The sequence below is a fragment of the Lolium rigidum genome, chromosome 3 (assembly GCF_022539505.1).
Source record: "Lolium rigidum isolate FL_2022 chromosome 3, APGP_CSIRO_Lrig_0.1, whole genome shotgun sequence".
In the NCBI taxonomy this organism is placed as follows: Eukaryota; Viridiplantae; Streptophyta; class Magnoliopsida; order Poales; family Poaceae; genus Lolium; species Lolium rigidum.
The window spans coordinates 373,392,598-373,410,776 of NC_061510.1; the positions used below are offsets into that span (position 1 = coordinate 373,392,598).

General features: G+C 40.9%; 1 protein-coding gene across 1 annotated transcript; it reads right to left on the reverse strand.

Moving 5' to 3' along the window:
• Positions 1-5,759: 5,759 nt before the first annotated feature.
• On the reverse strand, positions 5,760-15,578 carry LOC124704309 (myosin-12). The gene is made up of 40 exons (XM_047236559.1): positions 15,375-15,578; positions 15,100-15,228; positions 14,726-14,869; positions 14,483-14,628; positions 14,218-14,374; positions 14,060-14,118; positions 13,815-13,974; positions 13,566-13,715; positions 13,345-13,481; positions 13,118-13,264; positions 12,535-12,636; positions 12,375-12,432; positions 12,189-12,290; positions 12,059-12,096; positions 11,728-11,854; positions 11,479-11,649; positions 11,271-11,402; positions 11,086-11,192; positions 10,933-10,993; positions 10,652-10,829; positions 10,345-10,550; positions 10,149-10,268; positions 9,967-10,065; positions 9,660-9,875; positions 9,434-9,573; positions 9,239-9,340; positions 9,028-9,142; positions 8,884-8,928; positions 8,715-8,780; positions 8,418-8,588; positions 8,166-8,321; positions 7,620-7,826; positions 7,399-7,545; positions 7,235-7,305; positions 7,001-7,100; positions 6,856-6,912; positions 6,717-6,773; positions 6,556-6,636; positions 6,338-6,420; positions 5,760-6,252 (listed from the first exon to the last, which is right to left on the reverse strand). Exons 1-40 carry the CDS (start codon positions 15,375-15,377, stop codon positions 6,126-6,128), a joined length of 4,674 nt encoding a protein of 1,557 aa, XP_047092515.1. The 5' UTR covers positions 15,378-15,578; the 3' UTR covers positions 5,760-6,125.
• Positions 15,579-18,179: the final 2,601 nt, after the last annotated feature.

Sequence of the window (18,179 nt, forward strand, 5' to 3'; positions counted from 1 at the left end):
TAATAGGTTAGTTCCAGAAAATGCATAAATATGACATATAATGTGCATAAAACATGTAGGTATCATCAATAAAGTAGCATGGAACATAAGAAATTATCGATACGTTGGAGACGTATCAGGTGGCAGTGTGGGAGTTAGGGTCAATGATGACATTGGTCATAATTTTCAAACGAGAAAAGGGTTGCGACAGGGTGATCCTTTATCGCCGATTCTTTTTAATATTATAGCTGATATGTTGGCTATTATTATTTCACGTGCAAAAACACAGGGCAAGTTGGGGGTCTTCTTCCTCACCTAGTTGACGGGGGTATTTCCATACTCCAATATGCGGATGACACAATACTATTTATGGAACATGATGTTCGTAAGGCGGTTAACATGAAGTTAATCCTTTGTATATTTGAACAACTCTCGGGTCTAAAAATTAATTTTCATAAAAGTGAGTTATTTTGTTTCGGTAAGGCTAAGGACATGGAGCATCAATATAGGCAAATTTTTGGATGCGAATCTGGAGTTTTACCATTCAGATATTTGGGTATTCCTATCCATCATAGAACTCTCCGAAATGCGGAGTGGAATCTGGTTGAGAGTCGTTTCGCGTCGAAACTTGGATGTTGGCGAAGTAAAATGCTTTCTTACGGGGATAGGCTTGTTCTTATTAATTCCGTTTTAACTAGTTTACCGATGTTCATGCTTTCTTTTATGGAAATCCCGAAAGGTGTTAGGAAAAGACTAGATTATTTCAGATCCAATTTCCTTTGGCAGTCTGATGAAAATAAGAAGAAGTATAGACTATCAAGATGGAATATTATATGCAGACCAAAAGATCAAGGGGGGCTCGGCATTGAGGTTTTAGAATTGAAAAACAAGTGTTTACTCAGCAAATGGCTGTTTAAGCTGCTATCGGAGGAAGGGATGTGGCAGGAAATACTACATAATAAGTATCTTAAAGATAAAACACTTGCCCAGAGTTGAGGCCAAACCTTCAGATTCTCCCTTTTGGAAAGGTCTAATGCGTGTTAAACAAGACTTTTTCAGTAAAGGATTTTTCAAGGTAGGAAACGGGTTAACGGTTCGATTTTGGGAGGATGTGTGGCTGGGTGACATGTCCCTGGCGCAGCAGTACCCCTCTCTTTATAACATCGTGCAACATAAGAATGTCTTAGTATCAAATGTATTAGCGCAAACTCCGCTTAATATTTGCTTTCGGAGGGGTTTGAATGACCATAAATGGAATACATGGTTACATTTATGTCAACGATTAATTAATGTAAACTTAACTACTGAGCCAGATAAGTTTGTATGAAAACTTACTGACTCTGGTTTGTTTTCGGTTAAATCTATGTATTTGGATTACATGAATGGACATACTACGGTTTCTTCGTAAATATCTATGGAAGTTGAAAATCCCCTTGAAAATAAAAGTTTTTATGTGGTTTCTAAATAACAAGGTGCTTCTAACTAAGGACAATTTGGCTAAGCGTAAGTGGAATGGATGTCAAAAGTGTTGTTTTTGTGACTCTAATGAAACCATTCAGCATTTGTTTCTTGCATGTCCTTTTGCTAAAATAGTTTGGCGCATGGTCTATTTTGCATACAACATACCACCCCCGTCTAATATTACTAATATGTTTGGCAACTGGTTAAATGGGGTGCGGAAGGAACATAAAGCCAGAATTCGTATTGGAGTTTCAGCTCTATGTTGGTCTATTTGGAGATGCCGAAATGATATTATTTTTAACAAACGAAGGGAACTAATTTTTTGCGGGTTATTTGCCGGCTACGCACTTTATCCAACTATGGGCCTTTCTCCTCCCGTGAGGATCAGCGGGAGGATATGGTTACTCGGATGCAACCGGCTGCCGATGGTTGCACAGGACTTCTATTTCCAGGCTATTGGGTGGCAGCACATTAATAGGATAGACAATGGATAGCTTGTTTACGTGCCTAGCTTTTCTTTGGTTGATTCTTGTATCGACCTTGTCCGATCCGTGGATCGTAAACTTAAAATATTGTTATACTCTTTACTTTTAATAAATAAATTAGCCGTGTGCATCTATTGATGCAGAGGCTGGGGCATGCTCCCATATCGAAAAAAAAACCACGCCTTGGACCAGTTTTCTCTGTTGGTTGGATCTGCAATGGCGGATGAGCAGCAGGACGAAGGTACAAGGATGGGGGCGGAAGGTGGAGGGGGAAAAGTGACCTTTGGTGTCACGGAAAAGCTTGCAAAGCTAGGGCTCACCGCAAAGGAGAAAATAGTCTTGGTGATGGAGGATGAGAAGGAGGACGACGAGACTCCATTGAAGTTTGCTGTTGTGGGCAAGGTACTGTCAGGTAAAGAGTTCCATATCCAGACAATTGATAGTGCGCTTCGTCCACAATGGGGCAACCCTAGAGGTCTGACCTTTAGTGCTAAGGGCGGCAATATCTTCAAGTATGGATTTTGAGAGAGATCGAAAACGCATATGGGATGGAGCACCGTGGACAGTTTCAAAACATGTTGTTGTCTTGGATGATTTTGATATGAGTATGAAACCGTCGGAGATCAAATTCAAACACTGCCGATTTGGTTTAGGTGTGATGATCTGCCTTTCAACTTGATGAACAAAGAGAGAGGGAAATCCATTGCGGAACAGGTTGGAGAATTCATCAGTTTGGATCTGCGTGGCAATGGATCTAGTTCCGGCTGGGGCATGAGTTTGCGAGCTAGGGTGTGGATTGATTTGGATGAACCTCTGATGAGAGGGTTTCCGATTGAATCTAAAAAAAGGAAGATGGTAGATTGGTACCCTAGTCAATATGAGCGTCTACCGTATTTCTACTTCTCGTGTGGGCGGGTAGGTCACTCTGAATTTTTTGCCAAACACATGCTGAACGGGATGAAAAAGGAAAACTTCCTTACAATGCTTCTCTGCGGTATCAGGAACCTTGGAAACAAGAAACACAATGGCAGCAAAATAAGGGAAGAGATTATTGTAAAGGGAGGGAGGTTTTACAAAAAGGTCTAATTCGTAGAATTGGAGATAGCCGAACGACAGCGATTTGGCATGATCAATGGATTGATGGAATTACGTCAATGAAACCCTTGGGTAGAGGTGATGATGATCCGGTGCAACTTGTATCAGATTTGTTACATGATGAATCTAATCAATGGGATGAGGAGAAAGTGCAGCGCATTTTTTTCCCTGCTGATGCAGCAGCTATTTTGAGTATGCCAAGACCGAGGTCCTTCCAGGAAGACTTTTGGCTTGGGGTTGGGATAATTCGGGTGTGTTTTCAGTGAGGTCAACGTACCGGGAGTTGGTTAGGCGCAATACAATTTCTAATGATGGTACAGGGTTCTCAACTGATGATTCAAACACCTGGAAACATCTCTGGAAACTGAAGGTTATGCCAAAGATTTGTATATTCTGGTGGAGAGTAATTAAAAACTTGCTCCCAGCTGCAGGAGAATTACATAGAAGGCATATTAAGGAGGTGGGAAACTGTCCCTGTGTGGACATGATAATGAGACTCTGTTCCATGTTCTTACGGAATGTGAGCATGCAAAAGTCTTTTGGATTGCGGCTCAAGATTTCTTTGAAGTGAAATTGCCAAAACTGAACCCCGCAACCTGGGCAAGAGATATTCTTGATCCCTCTTTGATCAAGAAGTATGATGCAGCTGTAGTGGTTTCTGTCATGTGGGCAATTTAGGGAAGTCGGACTAAATATAATCATGGAGAGGAGAAATACCAGCCGTTTAAATCTATGGAACTAGTTTATGAATTTGTAAAGTCGTTGGATATTCCTATGACTGATCAGTGATTGCTGATAGCATCATTCCAAGGTGGAAAAGACCACCAGCTGGATGGTTGAAGATATATACTGATGGAGCTATCTCTGCATTAGAATCATTGGCTGGTGCAGGAATAATTGTCCGAGATGAAGCTGGGGAGGTGGTTATGGTGGAGGGTCATAAGTATTCGCATGTATCCGATCCTTTTACAGCAGAAATGCTAGCCTGTAGAGATGCAATGCTGCTGGCTCGTTCGAAGGGGTGGCCTCGAGTTGCTATTGAGACAGACTATCAAACAATTGTGAAGGTGTGGAATGGTGGAAAGGAGCAACGGTCTCCGTGCTTGGTCTCCGTGCTTCCAGTTGGTTAGAGAGATGAAGTGTTTACTCTCAATCTTCCAGGGTTTTTCAATTAGTTTTGTAAAAAGGGAAGCGAACAAAGTGGCACATGCGTGTGCGCGAGCTACTCTTTCTTTAGATGTTTCTGTAGTCTCTTATGATACTATCCCTGGATTTCTAGCTGAGGTTGTTCAGCTAGATTTTATGTCGTCGATTGAATAAATGCCAATGGGCGAATTCTCAAAAAAAAAAAAACTTCATGGCCCATGCTTCGAAGCCCATGATCCCGCAACCGCAAGGCAACAATCAGTCAATCACCGGTCTCCTTCTAGACCAGAGACGAATGGAAAACAATGGTTTTGCTAAGTTGAAAGTCCCACAGATTTCTTATGTCCAATCTGACGCCCCTAACCTATTGTCAATGCCTACATAGTACCTATTGAGACTCGTGCACTCTTTCAATAAAGAGAATATATTAATAACACAGAGAGGTCGATCACATCCAATATCTGCAACAATGGAATATCTTAAAGACATCACGGGTGCCACACAAAAAACAACAAGAAGAAAAAACGGAAAAGCTCTACTATAGTGATTTATTTCGTGTAGTTGCAGCACATCTACCATCATGAAAACATCTGAAGTTCAACTTCTTCAAAAGTAACGCCTCCAAGAAGAAAACAATGTATAAGCCACATCATCGCTCGATCATAGATCTTAGGTTTTCACCCTTGGGAAAGTCCGTGCACTCAAAACAACGCCTTCAACAAGGCCATTGCCACACACAACCAATTAATGCCAGATCTTGGCTTTTCACCCTAAAAAATAAGACTTCCTCCTATGTTGTCGCCCTGCGGTGTACGCTGCTGCATGTTGTAGTGTATAAGTTGTTGGCATAACACTCACGAAACACCGTTTCGTAAATATTATAGCCCTCGGAGTGGTACAATAGAAAAATCACGGGTCCAAAGTTCTCTCTTTATAAAATCAAAGTCACAAGCCAAAACTGTACAAAAGCTCCCCGATCCTCCTCGATCCAATGAGGACTCACGACAAATGGAAAATTCAAATCTATGGTCTTGAAGCAAGATGACACAGCTAGGTCTCATCCTCGGGTGCTACGCTGCTTGGTTCGTTTATCTTAGTCTTAGGGTTTCAAGTTTTTGTTTACAGTTCTTCCTCCTCTATTCCATACATTATGTATAATACAATGGTGTAGAATGTCAATACAAACTACTTCATATTCTAAGCTACACAAAAATGATAAATTCTGACAAATTTTATACTAGTGAATAGTGCATATTTCAAGACTATAAATTTGTCAATTTTTAAAATTTCATGTAGCCCTAGAATACGAATCAGTTTGCATTGAGATTTTACACCATTGTAGAATACACCATTGACTACCTGCAGTTGTTTTCGTCTTTTTTTTGAAACTTTGAATACGAATTCTGAGTATTTGAAAATAAAGCTACACGTAGCTCGATCTCCAAAACGCCGCACTCAGAGATGAACCCCAAAAGCAAATCCAGCGTACATGCATTTCAGATATTTTTTTCTTTCGGAGTTTATTGGTGTGTTCGTTTTCCTAATGTGGATCCTAGCTATAATCACAAGATAATGAAGACTGTACAAATGCAGTTGGCTAAGATGATAAATTCATTCACAAAATGTTTTCATTGAATTCAGTTGGGAGAATCAACATATGTACTTTCCATACATACACTTTTACAAAAGAATTACAATGTTTCCTCTGACACACAATTAAAACAAATGAAAAAAATCTATAACTCTTTTCTATATTTCCCTTTCTTATACTTTCCACCCAAACTGAAAACTCGAGATAGAAAGAAACCAAACAACTCAACTATGCACACTCGTATTACAAAAAAAATCTTCAGTACCCAGGAACTTCACCAAAAAAACTGCACCTGTTGTTACCCAGGAACTTCACCAAAAAAAAAAAAAACTGCACCTGTTGCTATTTCCTTTGTATACACAATGTAATCAGTCTGTAAGCTGTTGTAGAAGAAAGTGGAACTGAGAGTTCTGCCTCAGTAGTGGTGGTGGCTCCACATCAGACGGGTTGATGTCAAGCATGAGTCTTGATATATCATCCAAGGATATTGGAATGCTGCAATTTCATTCATCAGGGTGTTAGATCAATGGCTACTGATGTTATTATTTTTATGTACATCTTTGTGCGGTAGTGTACATACCTTGAATCGTCATCTAGCAAAAAAGAACTATTTGGAGTAGTTATTGAGTCATCAGTTGCCATTGTTCTCATATTTCCAATTACCTGAAAACATGATTATTTTTGTTACGAAAAGGGGGGAAATGCTGTAGCATTGTTTACTTTTGCATGCTTTCATGGAACCAGACATGGTAATGCATGAAAATAAAAACATGTCTGTTCTAGCAAGCATTCATTTACCTCTTGAGATAGACCTTGTGCACCATATTTGTCGTCCCAGAACATTGTTCCAATGCGATATATTTGGCTGATGCTCAGAACCTGCGGAATTTAAATATTTGAAACTTGACATTTTGCAAAGTTCAAACATTTTTTATAAGTTTGTCTTGTTCAGGACTTACGGGACAAAGATCATCCGTGATTTCATCCAAGGTTTTGTGTGACTTCTGATGCAAAACCTGTAATTTAATTTCATTAAGTAGGTACACCGTAGACATATGGAAAATCTATGATTGTATATGAGCATCGTCTCAGGCATACCAGGAACCCAACTGCCTGTCTTATGTGTTGCAGTTCATCCCAAGATGTTCCTGCATACTGGATTACAAAAGATACATATTAGTCTGGTGATTTTCTGCTCATTAGTATTTTTCTTGTTACATTTGCACAATTTTTTTTACTTCACCTCTTCAGTTGTTGCAGAGCACCACTGCTCCAGTTCCTGTAATCCAGCTTTCAAGAATTCCCCGTTGCTAAAGGAGCAGCATTCACGGCGGAGGAGCAAACTGAATGAAGAAATATAATTTTGCTATAGTTCAGACTCAAACCATTTGGTGAAGCATTTACTAATGATATCTCACATGACGGTGTCTAGTCAAGAAGAGTTAAATTGAGGTAAGGTGTACAATATTAGCAGTACCTGTTAAAGAGTTGGACGTTCATATATGCAAATACTTGACCGAATGTTTTCCTAATTATCATAGGAGGTACCTAAACATAAAAGAGGAAAATCCTCAACAAATTTGTAAATTATTTTATATTTCCTTAAGGAAGACAGCTGAAAACAAGTAAGGTTCTACTCACATAATTATTGTTCATAGTTTCCAGTGTATTATTCAGGCACTTGACAATGTTTTGCCAATGCACACTTGATGCTTGCCTTGATAGTGCACTAGAGTGTATGCTTTTCAATGATCCTCGAGATGGTCTCACACGAGCAGCTCTTGGAGCCTATGAACATGGAGAACTGTTAGAAAGATCATATTGCGTTATACACAGATTGGGCGTAGAGATGCCTGATGTACCTGTATGCACATAGTCAATAATGCACTTATTTCCTTCTTCAAGCTATCTCTGATCATGCCATATATCTTCTCGACGTAGGCTGTTAACTGTTGCTTGAAACGTACAGCTGGATACTTGGCCTCTACCATTGGTTTAGTGTCTGTCCTTCCTATCATTCCACTGTATCCGCTTGAAATACCTAATCCTGACGATGATGATCGAGCATTCTGAAAGTGCAGTTTTTTGGAAAGTAAGCTCATTTTTTCCCTTGAATGTAGGAGATTTTCACTCCCCATTGCATTTTATGAAACTTAAAAGACATAGTAGTAGAAGTTGAAAACGAAAACAAAGATTGACCAGGAGGAGCCACGTCCAGATGCCCAACAGCCTCTGGACTACTATCCCTATGCCAGCTTTTAAACAGAACTCCAACATGTAAGCTGTTAAAACAGAACTCCAACACGGAGGATGAACTACTATCACAGGTCAAAGGTCCTAAATGAATTTGAGATCTCAATCAAGAACTTCTTTTTCATGCAGAGCAAAAGTCTGGATCAAAAACTTACCTGTGTCATTCTATTGAACAGGTTTCCTGGTGCAGTCCTGCTGCGGTTTGATCCTTTTGTCGATGAACTGCTAGTTTTAAGGGTATTTTGTAGAAGGTGTAGGAGAGTTGATGTTGTCGACAACCAATAAGCTAGTTCTCCAGAACTTTTAGCATTCTGTACATGTATTCAGCCAATGAGTTTGTCAACAACTTACCAACTTTCTTGTCACTGCAAAGGAAAAATTATATAATAATCTATTGGAGCAACAACCTCGATAGATGACCTAATCGTATGGATGATACGGTCAAATATGTTAGTCTTTTCTGCTTCAAATGAGTGCCAGTGAAGGAGTGATTTGTAGACAATGCATGCTGCAGCTGGTCTTCTGTTGTCATATTTCCTATCTTCAGTCAGACTCTTGATGAGGACATCATGATTTTCCTGTGAAAGAGTGGAGGCAGAGCAATTGAAACAACACATTACTGAGCGTACACAATATCTGTTAATTAAACAAAAGGAACTTGTTTCCCACAATGATATCAAACTGTACAAAATAACCAAACTTACTTGTTGTCGGTCTGTGAGCGACTTCTGTTTGCTTAAATTCTTTATCGGAGGAACAACCAACTGCTCCTGAAAGCACAGTATATGTCGACATTAATCAAAGGATCTACTTGGGTATTTTTTCTGCTGTATTATGGAATGTTGTTCGGTAACACTGGGTTATAATACATACATTGATGATGTTAAGTTCTCCAAGCTGTTGTCCATTCTCTAGAACCTGGTTAGATTTAAAACAAAACTTAGTGAAGTTTGTACTCCTATTTAATAGTTAAATCCAAAACAGTATCTCACTAAACCTTTCCTTGAGGGATTTTACCTTCATAGCTGATGGCTGAATCACTACAGGAGCGACTACTGCTTGAGCAGCTAGTGCAGAATTGCTGCGGAGCAACTGATTCTCCGACTCCAAGATGGCAATCTTGCTTTCCAGACTAGACATATCATTTGTTGTAATAAGTTATGAAGCTTTCACATAGGGGAGTGGTTAAGAATGCAAATGCATCGCATGCGCACTGTAGTTTTTTTACCTCTCTATTTGTTTTGTCTTATCGTCATCTGCTGATGCAAGCAACGATTGTTGACGTAGAACATGGTTTTCAGATTCCATGCTGGATAAATTTGTTTCAAGCCTGCACCATATATCACAAGGCAGTGAATGAATATGATATTTAATCTCTACAAGTCAAATTTTCCAAACTCCAAAGCAATAAATTCATCAGTACCTAGTAATCATCTCCTGAAGTTGATTAATCTTTGAGGCTCGTTCTTGTGTCTCCTGAGACAATTCGTCAGACTGTTTTTGAATCTCAAAAAGCTTCTTCTCAAGATCTTCAGCCTTTGTTCTAAACGTACCAAGTTCTCCCTGTATCAAAACATGGGATATGAGATTTTTTCTGTAGAATAAAATTGTGAAACATTCTTTGAGTAAAATTGTGGAAGCATTTATACCGCAAGTTCCTCATTTTGACTTGTCAACAACTCAACTTTTTCATTGTCCACCACTGGCACCTCTACTATCTTTGGTGGTGCCTGTTCAATTGCTAACTTTGCAGCTTCTTTCTCCTTTATTATTGCTGCATTGGCTTCTTCAAGCTTTTCTTGCATTTCTTGCAAGGCAGATTGTAACTTCGCAACTTCTTGACCCTTGGATGCCTCAAGGTCAATCTACCAGAAAGATATAATTTAGCAAACTCATTTGTGTCCAGGCAACATATTAGGATCTACATAAACAACTATCATCCTCTAAGCGAGTTACCCTCAAATGCTTCTCAACATCTAATCTCCATGTGAGTTCCTCAACTCTCTTTTCCAGCTTGTCTTTTGCTTCTTTTAGTGCACCATTGTCTCTTGCTTCCTGTTCACACTCTTATGTTTTAGTTATGATGTATTAAAATACACATGAATGTTGTGTGACTTCCAGTTGGAAATCTGACAAACCATTTTGAGCTTCCGAAGTTCCTTTCTTGCAACGCGTGCCCTCCAAGCGCACTGGAGAATCAGAGAAGCTCTTTTTTGCTGTTTGTAAGCAACATAAGCTTTGTGTTGGCGCCATCGAGTCTGAGATCCACAAAGTAGTTCAGTGTGGTTGATTATGAAATTATCTTTGTGTCACGATTCACATAATAATACAAACCTGGATGATCATGGCAGCTTTAGTCTCTCTTCTGAACCTGTGCTCCTTGCGAGCTGCCATTGCACGTAATCCTGTCTGTATTGTTATTGATGATTTGTATACTTGTATATAAGCTTTCCAGGCAGAACGAGTTCGTGTGTGCTTCTGTATGGTAATTGCAGCTGCGACTCTTCTCATGTGCTCAAAAAGCTTTCTAGCTAGTCGTGCTGCACCATTTGAGTAAAGTATATGTCAGTGTGAAGTCAGAGCTAAATAAGTACTTATATCCAAGGCATGAAGTACTGGATGCAAATGAGTGAAGAAATACCTCTCCAGAACTTCTGAGTTTGAATGGAAGCTTTTTTTAAGCTGATGAAGTCCTTTCGCATAAGATGTGTTCTTATACGCCTCTGGATAAGTCGCACAGCATTGGCCAATACTTCTGCTCTTCTAGCATCCAGCTCTGCCATCTGACCAGCTCTTAAAAACACCTTTGTTTTCCCTATCTGATAAAGAAAAGGGTATGCACAGTCAGTTCCAACTTGCAAATACATATATGGTGGATAAAGTTGTAATGCTTTACAATTTCCCACTTCCATTGTAGTTTACCTGATATCCCTTTAATCCCATTTTATCACATAATGCAGCGCACGCTGTCTTCTCGTCACAACTGCAAAATAATTACATAAGAGACGCATATCTAACTGATTACACACTAGAGTTTCATTTCGTAATCAGTTAGCATAACTGGAGGATTCATACCTGTCCACAAGCTCTGGTGCAAGAACTCCAAACCGATCAATGAACTCATCAAATGTTCTCTTTGTTGGATAGCCAGCACAACTGATCCGGATTGCTTCCAAAACACCCTGCACCATGATGCATGAGCAGAATGCAAATTTCAACTGAATTCAATGGATGAAAAAACGACATAAAAACATACATACCCCACATCTCAACTGATTCAAGACATTGTCGTTTTCGAAGATGCCAGGTTTCAGTACAGTATTAGGCTTCACACATCTAATGTAGTGTGGTTCTGTCGTACTCAATGTTTCCATCAAGGCTTGTAGTTGTTGCTACACATATTAGGGAATAGAGAAGTTACTGAGTATTCCAAGGATAAAGAAGATATTTAGCTCCAATATAACACACCTTAAAGCGAGTACCGATGGAAGAGAATTTGGACTGTTTAGAACTTTCCTCGGGTAATGGAGGAAATAGATTTGCAACAAAAGAGCACCTTGAGGAATTTAGTAGAGCTTGATGTTCAGCGACCACATAGTCTTTGTTCTTGTCAAGAAAATAGTCGGCTTGATATGTGACCTGTCAAGTAGAAAAGTGTGTTCAAGGTCCTTGATGACATATATCTAAATATCATACTATCACCGAACTAATTCTTACATCTCCTGCATAGTGGTTGATTGTGAAGGCAGTCCTGGCAAGTTTGGGCTTGCTGAAGCGCTTATGTGCTTTGTATGTTTGATACATCTTTTGTGCAAATGTCTCATGAGTGGACTTTGGAAACATGCTGCGTCATGGATAAACATATGTCAAATGCTTACATTTACCTTCATTTTGCATGCCAGGAAAACTATCCTATGCTATTTTTAATGGGAAAATGCTAAAGATTTTTTTTCACTGTTGCAGTGTCATTTTCTACAGAAAACTACATCCAGAATAATTCCAAAGTAAGAACATTATTCTTTTTGGGTCAAAACATCACTACCCATACCATGCCTCGTCCAGGAGGGCTATTATTCCTCCAGGTTTCTGCACAAAATATTCAAGTGCCATTGATTAGTAAATACTTGATTCATCTGTTCAAGTTCCTTTACAATTTCTGATATGCTCAGGGGAACTACCTTCTCAATCAGGTCCAGCACATCCTGATTGTCCACAAATTCCACATAGCTCCAGTCAATTTCATCCCTTGTATATTCTTCTTGCTCCATCTTGAATACATGCTGCCAAATGAACACACATATTTCTCGAGATATTAAATATATTTCACAATCATCTTATGTTAGTACCTATAGGCCTTAGCTAACCTGATTAAAGTGCTGCTGCAACTTCTCGTTTGTCATGTTGATGCACAGTTGCTCAAAACTGTCAAATGGGAAGAAAGTGGATCATGTTCCAGGTATTAAGAAACTGGAATTTATATCATACTTGAACTTATGTAATGTAACAAAGGTACTAACGGCAAACCTGTTGACTTTGAAACTCTCAAATCCATATATATCCAGCACTCCTATTATACTGATTGCATCAGGATCTTGACCGATCGAATTATTAATCTTATCCACTATCCTGTTAACCCAGATAAGAATAACCTTTCTGATTAAATGGCATACGGTATAGTAGTGATGGAAGAGAGAAGTCCAAGGTGCTAAATTATTACTCCCTCGGTTCCTAGATATAAGGTGTATAGTTTTGGGCATGGAAATTAAAGAACACACGTTGAGGAAAAATTACAACAGGTTTAGATGGGATTTTCCCTGGAAAATTGATGTGAGAAAATAGAGGAGTTTGTAGAAGATAATAAAACATATTCAAATAATTAAAAAGTTGTCCAGAGAAGTTGTGCAATGCAATAGACCTTATATTCTGGATTTTTTTTCTCAAAAACTATACACCTTATATCTAGAAACGGAGGGAGTAGCACTTATGACATTCAAACTAATACATTGTTGGTTTGTACACATATCTGACGATCTAGGAATACTAATAAAAAGTAACAGGTGATAGTTTTCTTATTTGATGCAATGATGATTTAATATTTCACTCTTACCAGTCAAAAAGTCGTGAATACACTGTCTTTGCCAAGGCATCACGACTCTGTAAAGCAGAATCTGGATCGAGAGGTTTTGTAATATTTCCATCGGGTGTTACAATAACACGCTGACAAAGAGAGTCTTCAAGGGACTTCTCGTCACACCTAAGATACAATATGCACTTAAGTAATACCATAAAGATGCAAATCACCAAATATAAACCATTGAAAGAAATTAGACATACATTAGCAGTTCTGCCACTGTTTTAAGGTGATTGATTGATTTCTCATCCCTCAACCTTGACGAATCAATTTCTTGCCCTTTGGAGAAATTAATGTTTCCTAGATGAAGGATTGCTGCTACTACTCTAAAGATTGCATCCTTGAGCAGTGAAAGAGATTAATTAGTTCTAGCCCCAGTGATATCGTTACTATTTCATGGACGTCTCATAATCGTTTCAGATACCTGTTCTTCTTGAGAAATGCCAACTATATCCATTGCATTTCTCGTTTCTAGGTATTCTCTTGCATCGTCCACATTAGCTACTTCATAGCAGCTTGTTTGGTTCAGGTAATGAAATGATCGCGGGTTTCCCACCTTAAACCTTTTTACATCCTGAAATTAGTTAAACATTACGAAGAAGTTAGTCTTTGGATCTGGAGATGTTAACCATGCAGATATGGTAAATACTATTTACTGGTTGTTCAGAATTACCTCGGGTGGTGCAGAGCATAGCATGTAAAAGCAATGGTAATTCCGTTCAGGATCAGAGACCTGGCATACTCGTGACCGTTCAAGGAGGTACGTGCGAACAGCGGCACCAGATATCTTGCCGTATTTGTCGAATTGGATTTCAACAAACTTACCAAATCGGCTGAAAACCACGGACATGTTAAGTGTAAAAAATGGGAAAGATCTGCTGCAGAAGTGTAGTAGTAGTTGTTAATTCAAGAGTCCACCTGGAGTTATTGTTCTTCACTGTCTTCGCGTTACCAAATGCTTCCAGTACCGGGTTAGACTGAGTGTGTTGTACAAGAATTCAGAGAAAGTTAGCGAGACATTCTAGAAGGAAAGAGTGAGAAAGAAGATGAATAAAAAAAATATCTTGTCTTCCTACCTCTAGAACTTGTTGCTCAACAGTCCGTCCCTCAGTTCCAGACCTTCCTCCCATGAATGCAAGGTACCTCATGAGCATCTTCGTCGTCTCTGTCTTACCAGCACCACTCTCACCACTCACCAATATTGACTGGCTTCCGTGTTCATTGATCATTGCCCTGAAAATTATTGTCAGCAACAAAACCATGATGAATATCAGACACAACACAACCCAACTGTCCGAGTGTCCACAGACCACAACTGCCCGAAGAAGATGACACACGCACCTGTAACAAGAATCTGCAATCGCGAAGAGGTGGGGGCTGAGCTCCCCGAAGGTGGCGCCTTTGTACTGCTCCATCATGTGCACATCGTAGAGATGCGGCAGCCTCTGGAAAGGATTGACTGCAATCAAGATGTTCCCGGTGTACGTCTACCGGATCATTTTCCAATGTCAGACAAACAATTAACTAAAACTGTTCTTTTTTTACTGGGGGAGCATCAAAGATGGACAGTCCAGGATTACTCACGTATATCTCGTTAAGCCCGTACCGGCAAGCAAGGTTATGCAAGACTCCCGGTTCATGTAGGTACGCTAGCTTCGTCATGTCGTCCACTCCGGCCGGGGGCGCTTCCGTGTCTTTGGGGTATATGCTCGCGAGGCTGGCCACAACCTGAAACCAATGATCCAAGAACTCATGGCCTAAGCAACGCGCATCAATCGGCAATTGAAAGAAACAGCATCTCGCAGTGTCAGTTCCGCTAAAGCAATTCGACGAACAGTTGGTAGGCTCCGATCGAACGCCACGGTTGATGTGAAATCCGCGTCCTTGGCAACAAAACATTGGTGGCAGAAGCGAACAGCTAGAGCTCAGGCGGCGGGCGGGCGGGCGGGCTCACTCACCGTTTTGCCATTGGCGGTGGCGACGGTGACGTCGCCGCCCTTGATCCCGGTGACCTCGCCGTCGACCCAGGCCTCGTCGGGATCCTCCAGCCACACCTGCGAGCCGACGATGATGTTGACCGGAGTCCCCTGCCCGAACCAACAAGAAACAGGTCAGCTAGAGTGGTCGACCAAGAAACGGGCCGGCAGCAACTAGCCACCGATCACCGGCACGATCGCCCGGCAGGCCAGCTGGCTGGCTGGCTAGAAGAAACAGAGCAAGAAAACGAGCTGACCATTTTGACCGATTTAGTCCACGGATGATGAACTCAGGTCGATCGCCGACGCGACGCGGCCGGATTCCTGCTCATGCGAGCAGGGGATCAAACTTAATAATACTACGGGAAGATCTTGCGAGCTGGAGCTGGAGCTGTTGCGAATGCGCGCACGCGAACAACTGGAAAGGGAAGGCAGGCGATCGATGCGATGGCAGCAGGAAGGAAAGCAGGGGAGGGAAAAGGAATATACAAGGTGGTGGGAGCCGGCGAGAGGGATCGGAGTGGGGTGGCGGTCGCGGGGTGTGAGCTGGTTTGAGTCGCCCTTTTTGGTGGGAAAAGTCGGCACCGCTACGGCCACCCCGGGACGGCGGCTGTGGCCGGTGCTCCTCTGTTTCCCCATTGGTGATCTGCTCCCGGTCCCGGAATTCGGTGTGCCACCGAATGGGCGAAATTGACTTAAAAAAACATAGTAGGCTTGCACCATACATACACACGCTCCTATGAGTGCATGATAACACTCTTTACCTCTATAAGCATTTTCGAGAGACTGAGTTTTCAAAAAAAAAATCCGGTAAGTTTTAAATTGACGAAGTCATCACACGACATGCGCTTGAAATTAGAAAAGAAATAACTTCATTCATATTAAAAAGATACTATGTCACATTAAAAAAATGGTAAAAATATTGTCTCTCTTTATCGCAAAAGACATTAAAAGTATACATCATCTGGCTAACAAGATGCAGATTTGACACTTTTGAAAATATAAAATGAATGGTAACTGTAAAATCGGCCCTCCAATGCTCCTCCATCTCCTTTAACGTTGTTTCTGAATTTGTGAAATTGTTCCCTTCAAAAAGATATCGTGGTGTACATTTGGTTTTGACACAAGTACACCCACTCTAGCGTACATCTCATCATGATTGGATTAGGGTTAGGGATTACGACAACGTTCTTGAATCGATGACACAAGTGGAAGTGCCATCGACAACTTGGTTGGTGCATTACGGGATGTGGAGATGTTGCCGAGGACTGAGGAGATCGAAATATGGCACATTCTTCGAACATGTCATCATTCATGGTAAGTTCATGTACACATGTTGGTTACTTCATTTGAAATAAAGTTTCATAGATTAGCAAAACGATTTTCCGAAATGTCACAAACTTGAAAGATACATTCCCTCGGTTTGGAAACATATGACTTTTGAAGACATTGACACGGCCGCTAACATGCATATTTGACTATTACTTTTTGTACATATATGTTAGTGCACAATTCTAAAATTTATATCAGGTGAGTGGTTTTAATGAAAAAATCTGATTATTATTTTGACCATAAATATATAAATATATTCATCAGTTTTTCTGATATCTTGCAAGTTATAAATAAATATACCTTAATGTATTTTATAGATCTTCACATGTATTGACAATAATGTTGTGCCTCCACCATTTTATCCTATAAACCGTTCCTAGCTTACCAATGCATATAAGCTGCCAACAAGATCCATTGTTTTCATTCCACCACTAACATCCTGCGTATTTTTTTCTAGCAAATATACCCCCCCCCCCCGTCGCTCCATAGGGCCCCCGGGGGCATAAACCACGCGCCCCGCCAGGAGCCTTCCCGCCGATGTCTCCCCTCACCGCCGCTGCCACCAGCCCTCGCCGTGGCTATGGGACCAGCTACCGAAGGTGTCCTGGGCGATGGTCACTGAAGGTCATCGCCGAATCTGTTGGATCGATGTAGGCCGTCGCGTCGTTGAGGAGCGGTCAGGGCGGCACCCCTTGCTGGGGTGGTGGCGGAGGTCGTCCACAGGGGCGCGTTAACAGACAAAGAGGGTAGTTGGGGTCTGGGGTTGAAACCCTAGATCTTGATATGGGTACTGGCCGCTTCCCCACCCCCTGCTCGCAGTCTAAAGATCTTGCTGGAGTGTTGTGTTCTGGAAAGCTCCGCCAGCAAACTCCATGGGCTATTTATGCCTAGAGATTGTTGGATCGGGTGGGATTCGTTCATGCGCATCCGTGTTTTTTTTTCTCTAACCCTTCGGTTTTAGAGGGAGTGTTGTGAAGCTCTGCTGGCTGTTACCAATATCATGGAGCACGCTTTCTCGTTCCATGATGAAGTTAGCTAGCGGAGACGAATGTCATGTAAGTTGAGATCTGAGGACTAGCACCGGTGGTTCCAGTCTTTCTGGAGATGAGGAATTGGCTTGGTGATTCGTGACTTGAAGCAGCGACATAGTAAGTGAGGGCGACAACACAGGAGAAGTTCAAAGTCTAACCTTTCAGGGTGAAAATTCAAGGTCTAGCCTTAATTAGTTGTGCCTGACAATGGCCTTGTTGAAGGCATTATTTTGTGACCGGAGAATTTCTCCATAGTGAAACCTAAGATCTTTGATCGGGCGACGGTGGTGCTTGTGAACTATTAGCTTTTGGAGAAGCTGGACTTCTGATGCTGTCTTCATAGTGTTAGGAAATGATCATTGTAGCGGGACTTTTCTTTTACTATAACTCTACTAGAGCAATGCGTTGTTGCAAATATTAAGTGTAACGGGTATCTTCAGGATATTAATATATTCACTTTGTCGAAAAATCGATTGGTTTCTAAATGGAGGTCATTGAAGTAGTAGTAGTCTCTTGTTCAAAAAAAAGGTAGTAGTAGTCTCAAACATTCACTAAATGTGCAATTAATTAAGGATAATCTCAAAGTCCAGATCGGAAGTCAGAGCATAGAACTATCGCGTGGCCCCGGCGTGAACTCGACGTCTTGTCTCAACGACGGCAGTGGCCCAAGGCACGTCACAAATCATTATTTTCTGATCT

Coding starts and splice junctions, on each gene's coding strand:
- LOC124704309 (XM_047236559.1), bottom strand. Junction 14,870..15,099: donor CCACCGCCAATGGCAAAACG/GTGAGTGAGCCC, acceptor CATTGGTTTCAG/GTTGTGGCCAGCCTCGCGAG. Junction 10,269..10,344: donor AAGCTGCCATGATCATCCAG/GTTTGTATTATT, acceptor TGTGGATCTCAG/ACTCGATGGCGCCAACACAA.